General features: G+C 47.0%; 1 protein-coding gene across 4 annotated transcripts in view; it reads left to right on the top strand.

Moving 5' to 3' along the window:
• KIAA0319L (KIAA0319 like) overlaps positions 1–18678 on the top strand; it is a 110393-nt gene extending 91715 nt beyond the window's left edge. For all 4 annotated transcript variants that reach the window (XM_068539489.1, XM_068539488.1, XM_068539490.1 and 1 more), the window contains exons 16-21: positions 968–1127; positions 6206–6348; positions 7197–7319; positions 8050–8140; positions 10981–11072; positions 17384–18678. In XM_068539489.1, coding sequence (XP_068395590.1) covers positions 968–1127; positions 6206–6348; positions 7197–7319; positions 8050–8140; positions 10981–11072; positions 17384–17571 — 797 coding nt within the window. In that variant the 3' untranslated portion in view covers positions 17572–18678. The remainder of the gene's footprint in view (positions 1–967; positions 1128–6205; positions 6349–7196; positions 7320–8049; positions 8141–10980; positions 11073–17383) is intronic.
• The last annotated feature ends 262 nt before the right edge of the window (positions 18679–18940 follow it).

Raw genomic sequence — 18940 nt, 5'->3', positions numbered from 1 at the left:
AGGAAGTGAGTACAGGGTGAGGTAGAGCTTTATAAATTCCTGAACAACTGATGAGAAGGTACTAACTTTAAACCTACTCTTTATTATCTAGGCCAAGCTAATGTACAGATGTCTTGGATGGGAAGGGATCTTGGCAGGTCTTCCAGTCCTTGTCCTACCTCTCGGAAGGACAACAGCCAAGACACTGTAAAGTCCCTTCTGTGTTTAAAATCAGATCACAGATAGTCTACTAATTATATAAATTATACATCAGGACAGGCAAATGGTGCATCCAAGTATGTGAATAGGTATTCTGAATAGTCACTTTTAACTTGCAAGTGTAGAATAGTCTTTAGGACTTAATCAAAAGTGTAAAGCACAATGGTCTTATAGTTCTAGAGTTGTAAAAACATCGTCCAGTTGTGATGTTGTTTTAAGGAAATCCTTGTTTCTTGGCCGCCTGTATTTCCTTTGTGTTTATGGTTTTCAACACTGTAGGGCAGATGCATTCCCATAAGATTGTTGAGATGGAAAATTTCCCTCCCATTGTTGTAGACAAAGTACAGCAAGTTACTGAAAATCAGATTGGATCAGGAGAGATTGCTAGATACCTGCCACTTGGCCTGGAGAGTTCAGCAAAGCCAACTGGGCAGAGACTTTTAAAATAAACCTTGAAGTGTTTCTCTGTTCCCCACTTCCTTCACTAAACCCCATCACTTCGGCCTGGTCCCCAGCACATGTGTGGTAATTGCCAGGTTGGTGTAGAGACCAGGAATGCTTCCGAAGCTCTCCAAGCCAGCCCCAGATTGCTGGGGACGAGGACAAAGCAATGGGGAATTCACTGTTGTGCCTTTCCATTTTGAAGGAGGGCAGTTGCATTTCTGAATGCTCTCACCACATTCTCTCCTGGGCCAGAGCACATGCACAGTGGCAGGTCTATGTTAACTCTCCTACTTCTAAAGCCATGACTGATCCACATGCTTTCCAGATCCCAGGAAAAACAACCTGGTGGAGATCATCTTGGATGTCAACGTCAGTCAGCTAACTGAGAGGCTGAAGGGGATGTTCATCCGCCAGATTGGGGTCCTCCTGGGGGTGCTGGATTCCGACATCATTGTGCAAAAGATTCAGCCGTACACGGAGCAGAGGTAGCTGGGCAATGAATGGGGGGAGAAAAGGAAAGACCAGGGGGTCCCCTGGGCTTCTTGACTGAGCTGAGAAATAGTGTGGGTAGGTAGAGAAGGGTGGGCTCTCTGACCAGGAACCACTCATGGTGTTCATTTTTTTAATGAAGAAGAAATGTACTCTTCTAGTACAGGTAATGGGCTCTGTACTAGACACTGCAGCAGGGTGCAAGGTCAGAAGAGGTCTATGATGTTTGAAGACCATAGTCTAGTAGGGGAGATAATCAAGTTAACATATAGCATCAGTACAGGGTGAATTTGACAGAATAAGTGCTATTGTAAGCAGATAGTGTAGGGGTTCCCCAGGGAAAGAGAACCAGGCACGGCTTTCTTGACGTAAGCAAAGCCATTTTTGGCCTAAGCCATTTTGTGACCTAAGCCTGGCCACAGTACTTGCCCTTGAACAGGTCTCAGTAATGAATGATCTTAAGGGAAAAAAAAAAGTCAGGAACAGGGAGTTCCCTGGTGGCTTAGTGGTTAGGATTCCAGGCTTTCACTGCCTTGGCCCTGGTTCAATCCCTGGTTGGGGAACTGAGGTCCCACAAGCCGCATAGTGTGGCCAAAACAAAACAAAACAAAAAAGAATGCAGGAACAAATGACTCTTTTCAGGCAAGAGAAGTAACAATAGCAAAAATAGTAAGTCAGTTGTAAAGACTCCCAGTTCTGTTTCAGTGGTAAAGGTAGCCTGAAGTACTCGACAACCAGATCAACTGGAACCTAAGGAATGATGATATTGACCTTTTCTGACCCTCATGACCCTCAGCTAAAGCTTGGACTCTGTTGACTTTTGTCCCAATTCTATGCTGAATTCTCCTCTGCTCAAGCCCCTTCACGAATATGCATGTACCCTGAGCTTAAAGCTTCCGCAGTTTTGCTGCTCACGGAGACACTGCTTTGGGAAAGATCCCGGTGTTCTCTTTACTTGCCGCAAGTGATAAAAGTCTTCCTTCTCCTCGTTTTTGGCTTGGTTGTGTCTTTTGGCTCAACACCACGTAGAGAACCCAGTTTTCAGGTAACACAATCATGGAGACACAGGCAAGGGCGATTAATTCTTCCAGGAGGGTTGAGGTAGTCCAAAGATTTTCCAGAAGTAAAACTTGCACTGATCAAGCATAGAAGGACTAGGAGGAAATTCAGAATAGGGGAACAGCATGAGCAATGATCCTGTGGTACGAAAGTATGGAGTTTCCTCTGGAAGAAGTCCTGGGGTTCAGAGCATTTACTGGGCCCTAGGATATGGGGGACAATAAGGCTGGCTCTGTAGACTGAGAACAGTCATAAGCAAGCCAAGCAGTTTAGTTTTAATACTTTGGATAGGAGGACTCAAGTTAGTTGGTTTTATATGTGTGAATTTTTTGTTTGTTTTGTTTTTGAAGCAAGGATATTAGATTTTTTTTTTCCTTAGGGAGATCGGTAGTGTGGAGGCTAGACTAAAATAGGGAGAGATCAGGACATCCCTTGCAGTCCATTTGTTAAGACGCCGCGCTTCCACTGCAGGGAGTGCAGGTTCAATCCCTGGTCTGGGGAACTAAGATCCCGCATGGCACACAGCGGGGAACTAAGATCCCACAGGCTGCACAGCTCGGCCAAAAAAAAAAAACAAAAAAAAAAAAAACAGTAGGGAGAGACCAAAGGCTAGGAGACCAATCAGGACGCTTTTGGACTAGTCTAGTAAAAAAGGTGATAACACCTGAATTGAGGTAGTGGCAGTGGAAATGGCAGAAGAGAAGAGGAAATTAAAAGAAATTCAGAGGTAAATCAGTAGGACTTGGTGACCTTTGTGGAATGAAAGTGAGTGAGCCATCAAATATAAGGATTTTTTTTGGATGCCTAGATAGATGGTGAATGCCATTAACAGACTAGGGATACAAAAGGAACCAGTTTCAAAGAAAAGATAATGAGTTCAGTTTTGATTGTTTTATTTGGGGTATCTTATGGGTTACATAGGGACAGGTAGTAGCACGTATAGGCTGGAACTTGAGGTGGAAGGAACGGCCTGAGATAGGGAGTCACTACATACAGGCAGGCATTAAGGCCATGAGGACGGATGAGTCACACTGGGGAGTGTCAAGAGGGTTGAGGACAGAGCTCTGGAGGACATCAATATTTAAGGGGGAGGCAAGGAAAGAAGGGCCAGCAAAGGAAACTAAGAAACAGCCGTCAGAGAGATGGGAGGAAAACCAGGTGGGAGCGGTCTGCTGGCAGTTAAGGGACAAGCTGGCAGTAAGGGGGGGCTGCCAAAGGATTCAGGTGCTATAGAGACAGGTGTGGTGAGCACGCAGAACAGGCTTTTGGGTTTGTAGTTAGTAGATCATCAGAACTATAGTGAGATCATTTTACTTAGATGCTGGGAGAAAATTTTTTTCATAGTTTGAGGATACAGAGATGGTAAGTATAATGCCTCTTTGAAGAGGCTGGTGTTGAAAACAGTATGGGAGACAAGCTCAGAAGAACACCTTTTAAAGATAGGAAATACTTGAACATTTTTATAGACTGAGGGGAAGGTGCAGAGGAAAGGTAGATGGTGGAGACTGGGGAGGCGGGTTATAAATGGAGGTAGGTCTGGGGCGCTGGCTGTGGGCAGAGCAGGAGCAGGACTTTCCCTGGAGGTAGGAGGAAAGGAGGGAAGATGTGCTATTATGGGTGAATTCAGAAGTAGAGAAGGGTGAAATTTGAGAGTATTGGTACCAACGTCCTGTTTTTTCTCTGAAACTGGAGGCAAGGCCATCTGCTTTGAGGAGGTGAGAATGAGGTGGGCAGCCTGAGGAAAGTGGTAAAGGTTGAGAACAGCAGCTCCAGGAAAGGATGCTGGCTTTGAGCAATATTGGGGTCTCAACCAAGGTTAGAGACATGAGGTGAGAACAGCGATTCCCAACTCCAGCTGCATAATAGTATCACCTGGAGCTTTTATGAACATACCATTACCCAAGCCTCACCCCCACAGATTATGATTCAGTTGGTCTGGAGTGAGGTCTGGGCACCTAAAATTTTAAAACTCCCCAGGGAATCTAATAATCAGTCAGGGTTCACTGGGTCAGAGACAGCATGATGTTTAGGACTTTCTTTTTAACCTCTGCTCAGCAGCCTGGGAATAGGAAAAGGGAAGGTGGCTGCTGGGATCGATCAAGCTGGTGGGAATTGGCTGGGACAAAACAGTGGAAGACACTAGCGAGAGTGCGGGTAAGAGCATTGCGGAAGGGTTTGCTTGCACACTTGCCGTCACTGCATCTGGGACACGAGGAAGAGAGAAGCATCGCAGTGACTCTGGGTTTCGGGCTTGGCCTAGATTGGCTTAGCTGAGGAATTCAGGAGGAAGATATGATTGGAGGGAGATAGTGTGTTACAGTGGGAAAGAGCATGGGCTTCACACCTGGCAGACCTGGCTTCTGAGCCCTGCTCTGTTAGTGGCAGCTTTGTGACAGTGGGCAGATTACTGCGCCTCTCCGAACCCGTTCTTCACTTATAAAAATGCTAGCACCCATATTACAGGGTTGTTGAAGATTACATAAGATAATGTTTGTGTAGTCTCTAACACATAATGAGTTAGTGATTATTATAAGTTTATTTTGGAACATTTTGGATTTGAGATGCTTGTGGAAGATCTGGTATAGATATTCTAGCAAGCATTTGCAGATACAGATTTGGTCACTCAGGAGGGACATAGGAAGAGGAGACAAAGATTTGAGGGTTATTTGTATATAGACAGAAATTGAAACTGTAAGCATGAATTAGGTAACTAGGAGAAAATATGAGAAATGACCACGTATTTCTTTAAATTAATTTTTATTGAAGTATAGTTGCTTTACAGTGTTGTGTTAGTTTCTGCTATACAGCAAAGTGAAGCAGTTATACATATACATATATCCACTCTTTTTTAGATTTCCTTCCCATTTAGGTCACCACAGAACAGTGAGTAGAGTTCCCTGTGCTATATAGTAGGTTCTCATTAGTTATCTGTTTTATATGTAGTAGTGTATATATGAGAAATGACCACAAATCTTTTATGGAAAAGGTTTGTTTCTTGATTCTGGAGTTTATAATACCCCATTGTTAGCCTCACTATGCAGCAAGCTTTTAAAAGTCTTTTAGGACAGGGCTTCCCAAACTTTCATGTCAATCCACCCATAGAAAATGATGCTGTTTATATGGCACTTTGGGATAAATAGACAATTATACTGGAAGCAGCTGGTCCAGGGCCTCTGGGATACCCAGGTCCCACCCAGCCACCCTGTGTGCTGTGGGGATCAATACCTGGGGCTCACCTATAAACCCAGTGTGACCCACTGATTGGGAAAGTTCAGTTTGTGAGACTAACACGGAGTCACGAAGCAGGCTGCCAAAAATGGAGACCAAGACAGAGAGAACAGATTTTGTGCCACCCAGAAGTGAGTTCAGACATGGTCTACCTTGGACAGAAATTGACGGTCAGACAGCAAACAGATTCTGGGCCTAGAATAACATAATCTTGCACCGGCCACACCATTGTGTAGGGTCTTTATTGTTGCTGTCATAGTAATGATCATTTTGGCTATGTTTTGACCTATGGATAATGCTTTGATGCTGTCCAACAATTTATATTTTACAAAGCACTGTGGTTTGTCTTACAGATAACTCAGGCACAAACCCAACAGCACCACACTCTTAGCTGTTAAAAGGCTAACAGCAGGGATGTACCCATAACCAAATCCCCATTTTTCTGGCCTCCAGTTACCTTTTGGAATAGGTCTTCTTGTTAGTTGGGGCAGCTTAGGCCTTTTCTGAAAGCATAGGCTTTAGAGTCAGACATATCAGGGTTGGGATCTGGCTCTGCCATAATTAACTGTGTGACCTTGGGCAAGTTACTTAACCCCTCTGAGCCCCAATGTTGTCCTCTATAAAATGGAGATGATGCTGATGACCCCTTTCTCACGGGCTTCCTGTGAGAGGATGTGTATGACACTTAGCACAGGGTCTGGCACAAACAGAAGGCACTTAGCAAATGATACCTACTGCTATCGTGTTGGCAGCTTCAGCTCATTCATACTGTTGCGTGTCTCTGCAGCACCAAGATGGTATTTTTTGTTCAAAATGAGCCTCCTCACCAGATCTTCAAAGGCCATGAGGTGGCAGTGATGCTCAAGAGTGAGCTGCGGAAGCAAAAGGCAGACTTTCTGATATTCAGAGCCCTGGAAATCAATACTGTCAGTGAGTAATTCTGGGAAGTCGGGAACGAGAGTCCACCCAGTGTCCACAGCTCACCTGTCAGTCCCTGCTGTCCTTGGGCTTCATTTCCTGTTCTCTGGGAACAAGGAGATAATCACTTGCCTCAACTACCATTTTTTTTTGAAAGAGTCTCGACTCGTTGCAGAGCTTCTTAACCTTCCATGGGCCCCTGAGATAGCATTCAGAGGGGCTGTGAGTTTGAATGGGAAAAAAATTACATCTTTATTTTCACGAACCTCTAACTGAAATTTATTGTTTTCCTCAATCATGAAGGTAGGCAAGAAACTTCAGTTAGTATTAACAGAACATGTGACTTTAAGGCAATAGAAATCTCAGATAATTTTGTATCATACTACATAATGAAATAGCATTTTTACTCATCACCACTTCAAAATTATGACAGTTGTTAGACACACTTCTAGATCTTGTTACTTAATATTTTAATAAAGACACATATTATTTTAAAGTTTTGTATTCTTAAATACTTCAAAAACATGTATAGTATAATTGCCTTCCTTTGTAATACTATGTGTTTTATTTTGGCATTTATTCAGAGAAGGGGGTCTGTGGGACATGAAAGATTAAGAACTGCTGATGTGGAGAAACAGCAAGTAAAAACAATCTGGAGCCTTTCTAACTGCTCCAGTTTTATCCATGATGATAATAATGGGCACTGTGTCCAGCTATAACGGTTCTTGGGGCAGGTCTCCAGGAAATGTCATCACAGGCCATTGAGCAGGGGATCCCTTCGTATCTTCATGGGCACTGGAATTTGGTCAACCCCCAGCTCTGACTCCCGTTGACTTTTTTCCCTTTCCTGCTACTTTCAGCATGCCAGTTGAACTGTTCTGACCATGGCCACTGTGATTCATTCACCAAACGCTGTATCTGTGACCCTTTTTGGATGGAGAATTTCATCAAGGTGCAGCTGAGGGATGGAGATAGCAACTGTGGTGAGTTTTCTGCTTGGAACTGTGCCAGCTGATTTGGCGTTGAATGTGGCTCTGAGTTGAGTGGGTGGGTGTCGGTGTTTCCAAGGCAGATGAGCAAAAGCAAGGAGAAGAACTTTGCGTATTTTCTGTTTGCAGAGGACTTTTACTTCCTTCCTCCACACTCGCTCAAGGTTAGAGGAAAGCTCTGAAGCAGTTTTTTGTTTTCGTTTTTTGTTTTTTTTTGGCCTCGCAGCACAGCTTGCGGGATCTTAGTTGCCTAGTTCCCCGACCATGGATGGAACCTGGGCCCTGGCAGTGAAAGCGCTGAGTCCTAACCACTGGGCTGCCAGGGAATTTCCCTGAAGCAGTTGTTTAAGAAGAAACAAGCTTAAATCAAACCAACTACAAAATGCAGCCTAAATCAGACGAGCTGCAAGGCCTCCTGTCTTTTTGGAGTGCCTACTCTGGCCCCATGGAAGCCCATAGGTTTCCATTCCCCCCTTTCCCTCTGTTAAAGCTCCTTACAACCTGCCCCACTGCCCCAGGGTCTCAGAGCACCAGCTAGAAAACAGGGGCAATTCATAAGGTTTAAAGTTTCAGCTGCCTTTAACTCCAAAGTCTCACCTTCCCTGGGGAGCCCCGGGGGCCTCCTTGTTTACAGAGCGAAGCCATCTCCTGCCCAAGGTGGGCAGCCCAGACCTCCCTTATAGCCTCTCTCTTCACTGCCCTAATATTTTGTTTCTCTTGGCAGAGTGGAGCGTGTTGTATGTTATCATTGCTTCCTTTGTCATTGTTGTTGCCTTGGGAATCCTCTCCTGGACTGTAATCTGTTGTTGTAAGAGGTAAGATGGACTTTGCCTGGAAGTTTGTTCAGGCTTCTAATTACATATTTATTCATTAGAGAGGTATCTGGCACCTTCTACATTGAGGGCGCTGCGTCCTGGGTTTCTTCCCTTCCCGTCACTGTTACATGCCATGGCCCACCCACGGCATGCACAGAAAAGTTCTCCTTACCTCTGACACTCCTGAGGGCAGAAGCACACTCCTTTAGGCTGAGAGGCTGTCACTGCAGTGATTTGCCACCTGGAAAACGTGGCTGTGGCTGGAGTGGGAGTGGGAGGGCCTGGGGTGTGGACCTGGCTCTTATCTCTAGGGTGTGTGGCCTTTAATACTCCACACCTCAGCCTCACCACCTTAGCACATGGGTTCTTTTTTTTTTTTTAATTGGGATATAGCTTTACATTGTTGTGTTAGTTTCTGCTGTACAGCAAAGTGTATCAGCTTTATGAATACATATACCCCCTCTTTTCTGGATTTCCTTCCTGTTTAGGTCACCACAGAGCATTAAGTAAAGTTCCCTGTGCTGTACAGCAGGTTCTCATTAGTTATCTATTTTATACATATTAGTGTATATATGTCGATCCCAATCTCCCAATTCATCCCACCACCCCTTTCCCCCCTTGGTGTCCATATGTTTGTTCTCTACATCTGTGTCTCTATTTCTGCCTTGCAAACAGGTTCATCTATACCATTTTTCTAAATTCCACATATGTGCGTTAATATACGATATTTGTTTTTCTCTTTCTGACTTACCTCACTCTGTATGGCAGTCTCTGGGTCCATCCACATCTCTACAAATGACCCAGTTTGGTTCCTTTTTATGGCTGAGTAATATTCCATTGTATATATGTACCACATCTTCTTTATCCATTCATCTGTCGTTGGACATTTAGGTTGCTTCCATGACCTGGCTATTGTAAATAGTGCTGCAATGAACATTGGAGTACATGTGTCTTTTTGAATTATGGTTTTCTCAGGGTGTATGCCCAGGAGTGGGATTGCTGGGTCTTATGGTAATTCTAGTTTTAGTTTTTTAAGGAACCTCCATACTGTTCTCCATAGTGGCTGTATCGATTTACATTCCCACCTACAGTGCAAGCGGGTTCCCTTTTCTCCACACCCTCTCCAGCATTTATTGTTTGTAGATTTTTTGATGATGGCCATTCTGACTGGTGTGAGGTGATACCTCATTGTAGTTTTGATTTGCATTTCTCTAATAATTAGTGATGTTGAGCAGCTTTTCATGTGCCTCTTGGCCATCTGTATGTCTTCTTTGGAGAAATGTCTATTTAGGTCTTCTGTCCATTTTTTTGATTGGGTTGTTTGTTTTTTTGATATTGAGCTACATGAGCTGTTTGTATATTTTGGGGATTAATCCTTCGTCCGTTGCTCCGTTTGCAAATATTTTCTCCCATTCTGAGGGTTGTCTTTTCGTCTTGTTTATGGTTTCCTTTGCTGTGCAAAAGCTTTGAAGTTTCATTAGGTCCCATCTGTTTATTTTTGTTTTTATTTTCATTACTTTAGGAGGTGGGTCAAAAAAGATCTTGCTGTGATTTATGGCAAAGAGTGTTCTTCCTATGTTTTCCTCTAAGAATTTTATAGTGTCTGGTCTTACCTTTAGGTCTTGAATCCATTTTGAGTTTATTTTTGTGTATGATGTTAGGGAGTGTTCTGATTTCATTCTTTTACATGTAGCTGTAGCACATGGGTTCTTAATTTGTCTGCCTCCCTTTCAGTTTGGGATTCTCGCGTGTACATGTTTTTACATAATTGTAGACTTAAGTTAGTCATGATTAAGTCTTTCATTTAGTTTTTTAATTTACATTTTTATTTTAATTTAGTTTTTTTTTTATTTAGGTTTTTTCATTTAGTCTTCCTATCTAGTCTTACAATATTTAATGGTAACATTTATTATGTTTTTAATTATTAATAATAGGTATCATTTCTATGTTTACTGTGTACCAAGCAAAAATGTATAAAATGTGTATAACATTTTATAAATTTATTTATTTATATTTATTTTTGGCTGTGTTGGGTCTTCGTTTCTGTGCGAGGTCCTTCTCCAGTTGCGGCGAGCGGGGGCCACTCTTCATCGCGATGCACGGGCTTCTCACCGTCGCGGCCTCTCCCGTTGCGGAGCACAAGCTCCAGATGCGCAGGCTCAGTAGTTGTGGCTCACGGGCCTAGTCACTCCGCGGCATGTGGGATCCTCCCAGACCAGGGCTTGAACCTGTGTCCCCTGCATTGGCAGGCAGACTCTCAACCACTGCGCCACCAGGGAAGCCCCTGTATAACACTTTATACATTTTATAGGTGTAATATCTTTTTTAATATGCATAACAGCCTTTTCTCAGGAAAATGACATTTTCCATGGACACACAGTCAATAAATGGCAGAACTGAGATTCAACCTGCAATATAATCTCACAATAAAACTTAGAAAATTAAAAGAATTTTTAAAAATTCCCACCAGCCTAAGACAACCACCATTAACAACGTTTTGCTGGTTTAATGCTTTCCTCCACTCTCTACCCTTCAAGCATAGGAGTGTCATTTTATTTACATTTTTAACCCATCTATCCTTCCTTCATTGCCACTGTGGAGTGGTGAGTCCATGATAAAATGATAATGTTTCCTTTACCTTTTCCCAAATTGGTGAGGACTGTTTGAATAACAAATCACAGTTGCTACCTTTCCCAGCTGAGAAACAAGGAGAAACAGCCCTTCCATTAAGCAGCATCCCCCAAGACAGGGCTCTGCATGCAGTCTGGCTGCCACCCTGTGGTGGGCTACCTGAACCTCACACAGAACCTCTTTCCTGAGCAGGGGATTGTGTTTTTCAGGCAAAAAGGAAAACCTAAGAGGAAAAGCAAGTACAGGATCCTGGATGCCACGGATCAGGAAAGCCTGGAACTGAAGCCAACCTCCCGAGCAGGTAGTGGCCCCGGGAACTGGGAACCGGGGGCGTCTAGATTGGTGCACTCTCCCTGAAGAGCCACCAGCATCACCAGTCCCTCCTAAATGTGTTTTTGCTGGCAGCTCTTTGTGCTGGAAAAGCATCTTGTCCCCTCCCTGATGAGGGCTCAGGGTCGGCTTTGCCCTGTTGGGGCAGAAGCTGCCCACTGGACAAGCTCGGACTCCAGGGCTCACTTCTTAGTGGTCCTTTGACTGTGCCGAGGGGCTCAGCCTCTTGCTTTCCTTTGTCTGCTCGTTCCCCTCAGGGTTCCTGCCTGGAGTTGAGCTTTTCAAGCTGCCCCTGCAGTCGGGCTCAGGGACCTTGGTCTTTTATTCCTGATCAGTCTGTCCTTTCTGGGCAGACAAGGTGAGGCCATGAAGAGATCAAAGCCAGTGTCTGCCAGCTGGCCTCCTTGCCAGCCAGCCATCCTCTCCCATCTTCCTCTCTCCAGTGTTTGTCAGGTAGATCCACAGGCTCCATCACTGTCTTAGAGCAGGTGGAGGGCAGCTCCCCTGCTGGCTCCAGGTGCACTGGGCTCATCTGCCAAAGAATTTCCAGCTGCACAAGCACTAAGACGGCTTTCAGTGATGGGGCTCGGAGGGCCAGGGTGGGTAGAGGGCCCTCCGTCCTTGTCTGGACTAGGTCATTGGTGAGGTTCCCATTCATCATGGATGCCACAGGACAGGCCTCATCTCTTTATGGGAGCTGGACTCTATATAGAGCTATTCCTGAACACTCTGCAGGTAGAACTGTTTTTATACAAAGTATTTATTAAACGTCTCTCATACTTAAAGCTTTGTATTAGGAGAGGCTGTAAGGGGACTATAGAGAGTTCTAAACCATAGGCTCTGCCCTCAGAATTTCACTGTAGCGAGGGAGAAGACATATGAGAAGAGAATAAGTGCTCATAGGCAGTCTGGGCTCTATCAGCACCCAGGCAGCTTGGTTAGGGAACACTGTGGGGCGGTGCCTGGAGGCTGGGGCCTAGTGAACCACAGACGTGCAGCCAGAGCGCCACACAGGATACTGAGGATGAGGCCTCGAGGGGAGAACGTTGCACAGCACCGTCCGCAAGGTAGCCAAGGTTGTGTTCATGTTGCTCTGGCAAGGTTTTTCCACTCCTTGAAGTCATTCGCGACTTACTTTTGGTCGGGTAGACATGGCCTTGGTGAGCTTACGTCACTGTGCTTTTCTGAGATCCTCCTCCTTGCTGATATCTCTCTTTTCCAAACAAATTTTGTTGGTTCATATTTCTGTCCAGAAAGCACTTTCTCATCCTTCCCTTAACCTGCCAATCAAAGTCGTGCTTCTCTTTCTCCCACATGTGTGCCAGGCCCTATGCCAGATACTGGTTATATTACAGTGAACTAAACAGAAAGACGTTGCTCTTGTGTAGTTTATGTCAGGCCGACATTAAACAAACAAATTCACAAATATACAAAATGTGATAATGGAAGGTCTTTGTAAAGAATAACACTTAAGCTGAGACCCAAGGGACGACGAGAAGGAGAGTAAGGCACGTGAAGACTCTGGGAAATAGGATTGCAGGCAAAGCTGGTGAAGGCGCAGCTGCTGGAATGAGGAGAGGGCATTTGAAGAAGACATGGTGAGCACGGAGTGAGTGGCACAAGGCTGGACAGGTGAGCAGGGACCTTGCTGTGGGTTCCTTCTAAGAGCAATGGGGAGCCATGGGTAGTTTTTTTAAGGAGGTGCATGGTGCAGTTGGATTTACATTTTAAAAAGACAACTGTGGCTGCTATGTGAAGGAATTGGAGAGGCAAAAGTGGGTGAGAGGAGATTAGATAGAATGCCCTTATGGTGGAGAGATGATGAGATGGAGAGAGGCAGATGGGTTCCAGATACATTTTGGGGGAAGGCTTGCTGAGGTTCATGATATGTTTTCCAAGGGGTGGTGAGAGAAAAGGAGAAGTAAAGGATGGTGCCCAAGCATCTTCTCTGAGCATCTGTGGATTGGGTGGTTTTATTACCCTAGATGCAAAAGACTGCAGGAGAAGCACTAGAGAAGATCATTTGGTTTAGAACAGTTATGAATGGGGTTGAGGAAATGAGGCTGGAGGATGAAATTATGGGGAGTTTTGAACATCAGCCTAAGGAGTTAAGCATTTATTCTGATGGTGATGAGAAGTGACATCTTGAAAATACTGGCATAGTAAAATTAGTCTAGTGACAACATTTCATTCATTGAGGAGATTACAGGTGGAGGCCAGCAAGGAGATTCTTGCGATGGTCCGAGGAGGGATGATGATGGCTCAGACAGCTTGGTATCAGTGGGATGGAGGGACAGGAAAGGTCCAGGCTGCCTTCTGACATGAGAGACAGGGACTGATAGCCCTGACGACAGAATTAGGACAGTCGTTGCAGTTTGGGTAAGAGAAGACGAATTAAATTGAACTCAGCAGAACAGGACTGGATAGGAATCTTCTGTATGCTGGTGACGGTCGGCTCCGCAAAAGTAGATCACATCCCTTCTGGGGAGAGTGTCGAGGGACAAAAGAAGAGTCCAGGGCTAAGGAGCTGAGGTGAGGGAGGAGGGGTGTCACCAGGGAGGAGTCAGCATGTTTGCTGCTGCAGAAGAAAAGGGTAAGAATTGTTGATGACGGCAGTGACGACACTGGAGAAGTTTCTGGTCACCTAAAGAACTGGAGTAGATGGTGAGTGATACATGGCAGAAGTCAAAGTGCAGTTTATTTAGGAAGTACGTAGGTGGTGAGACAATGGAGGCCCTAAATATTTAAAAGTCCTTTTCGAAGTTGAGCAAGTAAGTGGAGATTCAGGACAGGGTGGATGGGGTTCAGCAGCACGTTGCGGGCAGAGGTGCGGAAGATAGAGGTGAGGTTCCTGCGCAGGAAGGAGGGAGTAGTGGGTAAAGGACTTAAGATGCCTGCTGGGTGACGGCAGGATGGGAAGGCAGACTTGTGGGGGAAGGGAGGGAGCGGGGAGGGCTGCAGGTGGCCAGCTGCTCCCAGGTAACCAAGATGAGACTAGATGAGGGTCGGCAGGCCCTTCTGTGCGCGGTGTCCACACGAGGAGGCGGTCGGTGAGAGTCGCCTTGCATCTGGTGTGGGTCTGACCAGGCCAGAAGTCCCGGCTGTTGTTCTGGGCTCTGCAGTGGATTAGTGGGTGCAACCCAGAGCAGAGTCACTAGTAGGATGAGGAGAATGGGATTCAGGACCAAGCTGTATAAGGTCTGGAACTGAAGAAGTTCAGCTGGAAGAAGAGTGAATTTAGTGGAGCGTGACGTGTGTGGAAGTGAGCTGAAACGGATGCTGCTGGGAGGAAGAGGAACTGGAAGTGGCTGGGGCCCACCTGAGTGAGCTCGGAGCCACTGGCACCGAAGACCAGCAGGCGGAGTGGGACAGATGCCCACCCTCAGGAGACGTGGTTTACATTCAGCAGTTGTGGTTTTTGGTTTGGTTTGGTTTTGCTATTCTGTTGACTTTTTTTCAAGACTTTCTATTGAAGTCTATTAGATTGAACCATATAAGATTACTGATAATTGACTTTTGACCTATAAAAATAGCAGTTTTCTGTGATTCAGTCTAATGTGTACAGAAAATCATAAGCACATTTCATAAGTGAATGTACCCATGTAATCAGCCCCCCAGAAGCGCCCCGTTTGTGCTTCTTTCCAGTCACTGCCTCCCCCCAATTTACTTCTAGTATCTTGGAGTAGTTTATATAAATGGAATCATTGGGCTTGGCGCCTGTCCCTCAACATTACATTTAGGACATCCATCCATGTTGTTAGGTAGAGCAATAGTTCGTTCATTCCCATTGCCGAGTAATTTCCTTTGTAGGAATATATTTATTTGTCAGGTATACTGTTGATGGGCAGTTGAGTTCTTTCCATTTTGGGCTATGATGGGGAGTGCTGCTGTAAACGTTCTTGCCCATGTCCTTTGGTGGACCTGTGCATGGACTTCTGTTAGGTGTAGACCTAGGAACGGGATGGCTGAGTCAGAGGAGATGTATGAGTTCAGCACCCACTGATATAACCAGCTTCCCAGCTTGTATTGCTTAGTGGATGAATCCCACTCAGTTCTTCAAGCAGAGCGGGAGCTAGAGGTAGGAGGGCCCGGGTGAGTGCTGTGTACTTTGGAGCCAGCAACACGTCCCCCCTCAGGCTCCTGTCCTCCGCACCTATGGCCCAGAAGGGCTTTAGGGAACAAGGGAAGCTTCAAGTGCTTGGATGCTGGAGGAGAAAGCCCCCAAAGGGTATTTCATCTATAGGGGCAAAACAGAGGTTTTGAGAACCTTGACGCTCCCCTGGTCTTGACGCTTCTTATGTTGCCACTGTCCCCTACCACATTGGAAAAGCCTGGGAAGCTGGTGTTCTTCTCTGGCCCTGCTGCTCTGCCGTCCTGAGAATCAGTGGGAGTTGTGTCCCAGAACTGTGCCCCTGAGATGGACAAGCTGGGCCCCAGAGCACACTGCACAGACGACCAGCACACGGGCAAGGTCTGTGGGGCTGTGGTTCCCGAGTGACAGGTGCAGTCAGAGTCTAGATGCCCTCATCATTCACAGCCTGAAGTCATGTCTGACCAGGAAAGGGCAGAATGCCTGAGAATCATCCCAGGACCTTCTTTCAGTGTTTACTGGGGATCTGGATGGGACCAGGGGGAGGGAGAGTGATTGTTGGAGGATGAGGGTTCAAACACAGCTCACCTGACTGGTCACCTTTTCTTTTTTTTAATTTATTTATTTTTATTTTATTTATTTATTTATTTTGGGCTGTGTTGGGTCTTCGTTGCTGTGTGCAGGCTTTTCTCTGGTTGCAGTGAGCGAGGGCTACTCTTCGTTGCGGAGCACGGGCTCTAGGCGCGCGGGCGTCAGTAGTTGTGGCTCGGGGGCTCCAGAGCGCAGGCTCAGTAGTTGTGGCTCACGGGCTTAGTTGCTCCACAGCATGTGGGATCTCCCCAGACCAGGGCTCAAACCCGTGTCCCTTGCATTGGCAGGAGGGTTCTTAACCACTGCGCCACCAGGGAAGCCCTGGTCCCCTTTTTAAGAAAGGAGGTAGGTTAGGTCCTGGGGGTGGGCAATGCCAGGCCCAGAACACTGCCAAGCTGGGTTCTTGATGTTGGCAATTCCCACTTCTAGTTCTGCTGTCTCAGCCTACCTTTTGCTTACTCTGGAGTAGTATTTGTACCAGCCAGAGGGCAGCCATCTTGCTATTGGATGGCATCTGCCCTAAAGCTATTACCAGACCTCGTGGTATGGTCTGGCCTCTGCAGCCATAAGGATGAGTAGTGAAGGTAACTACAGTGACTTATAGAATCTCAGGCATCTTGGGACTTCCCTGGTGGCGCAGTGGGTAAGAATCCGCCTGCCAATGCAGGGGACACGGGTTCGAGCCCTGGTCCGAGAAGATCCCACATGCCACAGAGCAACTAAGCCCGTGTGCCACAACTACTGAGCCCGTGAGCCACAACTACTGAAGCCCACGCGCCTAGAGCCCGTGCTCTGCAACAAGAGAAGCCACCGCAATGAGAAGCCCACTCACCGCAACGAAGAGTAGCCCCTGCTCACCGCAACTAGAGAAAGCCCGTACACAGCAACGAAGACCCAGCACAGCCAAAAATAAATATAAAAAAATAAATAAATTTATTAAAAAAAAAAAAAATCTGAGGCGTCTTTTCTGACCTCAGGTGCTTCTTATGGGTCCTCGTTTGTGTGTTCTGACCAGCTGACGGCTTGGGACAGTCCCTGCTTCAGTCAGGCTCTGCAGCAGAGGCCTCTCCGGGCCACATGCCTGCTCTCCCACCCCTGGTACCCTCTCAGCGAAGCCAGAGTAAACGTCTACGTAGAATGAAATTGTGTCCTCACTCAGTGTCAGCACCTCTGGCAGGCACTTTACATCCATACTGAGCCAGGGTACAGTGACAAAGCTCATTCTCTAGAGCCTAAGTTCTTGTTCCTTGTATTTCCTGCCCCCCACAGAACTCCACCCTCCGCATAAAGGGAGATGATAAAACATTCTACATTTAAAAGAGAGAAAAGAGAATGTTGTTGGGTGGCACTAACCAAAGCTAATAGATGCTGAAAATAAAGAATCCCCATTGGAACCTGATCAGTCGCTCTCCGAGGCTTCCCTGATGGGCTGTTCCGTGTAGCCAGGGCTGGGAGGACTTGGGAAGCCTCCTTTTCAGGAGAGGGGACCGTGACTGTCCCTGCCCCTCGGCTCCTCTTCAGGCTGGGAGGAGGGTGCAGGGTGTGGCTCAAGGAAGAAAAGATTTGTGCTCCTGACGCTGGGTTCCTTGACTCCCTTGCAGGTGTCAAACATAAAGGCCCAATGCTGAGCAGCAGCCTGATGCACTCGGAGTCGGAGCTGGACAGTGATGACGCCATCTTCACATGGCCAGACCGAGAGAAGGGCAAGCTCCTGCATGGTCAGAACGGCTCCGTGCCCAACGGGCAGACCCCGCTTAAGGCCAGGAGCCCACGGGAGGAGATCTTGTAGCCACCTGGTCTGTCTCCTCAGGTGAGGGGTTGGCAGTGCTAGGGTGCAGAGCATTGCCAGGCTGGTTCTCATACCTCCCATGTCTGAGGGCAGCTGTTCTCCCAGCGTCTGCTGGTCACTCCACCCTAATACCCTCAACTAGAGCTGCTGGTACTTGAATCCAGAGACATTCTCCGGGAACCCCTGAATGAAGCTGTGAATGAAGAGGTTTCCTCTTTAAACCCGTCTGGTAGGTCCCACAAAATGTCCTCACCTCAGGGCCTCCCTTTTTGGAACCCCTCCTCTGTTCCGAGGATGGACACTGCCAGCTCCTGGCCTCCTCTCCAGCTCTTTGTTGGCAGGGTGGCTGCTTCCGGGGCATCTGCACAGCGAGGCCTGGCTGTGTCCTCCACACCTGGGTACGGCACCAAGCGCCGCCGGCCCCGGGCTCCAGAAGCCCGCCTGCAGGCATGTTCTTTGTTCTCGTCTTTGGGACTGAGTGCGCCCTCTTGCTGGGCCCAGAAGAGGTGGTGCCCCCTCCTCACCACCGCTGCTGGGCTAGGGGAGGGCTGGCTGTTTCAGGAATGCAGAGGGGCCCCTCAGGCTGCTGGGCGGTTGTGTCGGAGTAGCCAGGCTGGACCCAGACTGCCACCCTCTTCCTCCTGACCACCCCGGCTGCTTCAGGGATCAGGCCACCACTCCCTGTGCCCAGAGGAGATAGCCACCAACAGACTGGAATGTTACGGCATGAGAGTGCACGTGTGTGACTGTCCCACGGCGGTCTCCTCTGTGTCCATCTGTCCGAGTGTCTTCTCTCTGTGTCCCTTGCATATGTGTGTGTGTGTGTGTATGTGTATGTGTGTGTGTGTGTTAGAGTGAGTGTGTGTGCATCACTCCTCCTAGGGCTCTTGGCTACTCATAAGGCAACCTTGACCTGGAAAGACTTTCAGCTTCATGGAACAGAAACTTCCTGAATCCCTCCGGCCCTGTCACTGGTTTCCTCAGCCATGGTTTCTGGGTGTTGAGGAATGGGAGCTTTGGGGGAGTGGCTTTTTAAAAAGAAACTTACAGTTTATACTACTGCACTACAGTCTGTTGTGAGATGATTAAACATGCTATTTAATTGTATGTGCGCCTGCTGGATGTGCTGCTTTGTGCTCCATTGCTGGCCTGTACCACGGGTCCAGGCACCTGTATGTCCCTGTGACATGATGGCCTCCGGCAGGGAAGTCATGGGCCTGGCATCAGCATGTGTGGTGCTGGGACCCTACCTCAGTGGCTGCTGATGGAGGAGTCACCGCCCTGGCCCCTGCTGGCCAGCTGCTCCTGTGGCTTTTAGGGAGGGGAGTTTTCTGTCCTTCCTTCAACCTTTTGTGAACACAAAATTGAT

This window comes from Eschrichtius robustus, chromosome 3, assembly GCF_028021215.1.
Source record: "Eschrichtius robustus isolate mEscRob2 chromosome 3, mEscRob2.pri, whole genome shotgun sequence".
Taxonomy (NCBI): Eukaryota; Metazoa; Chordata; class Mammalia; order Artiodactyla; family Eschrichtiidae; genus Eschrichtius; species Eschrichtius robustus.
Note: the sequence above shows the minus strand (reverse complement) of the source record. Positions and strands in the feature narration are given on the sequence as shown.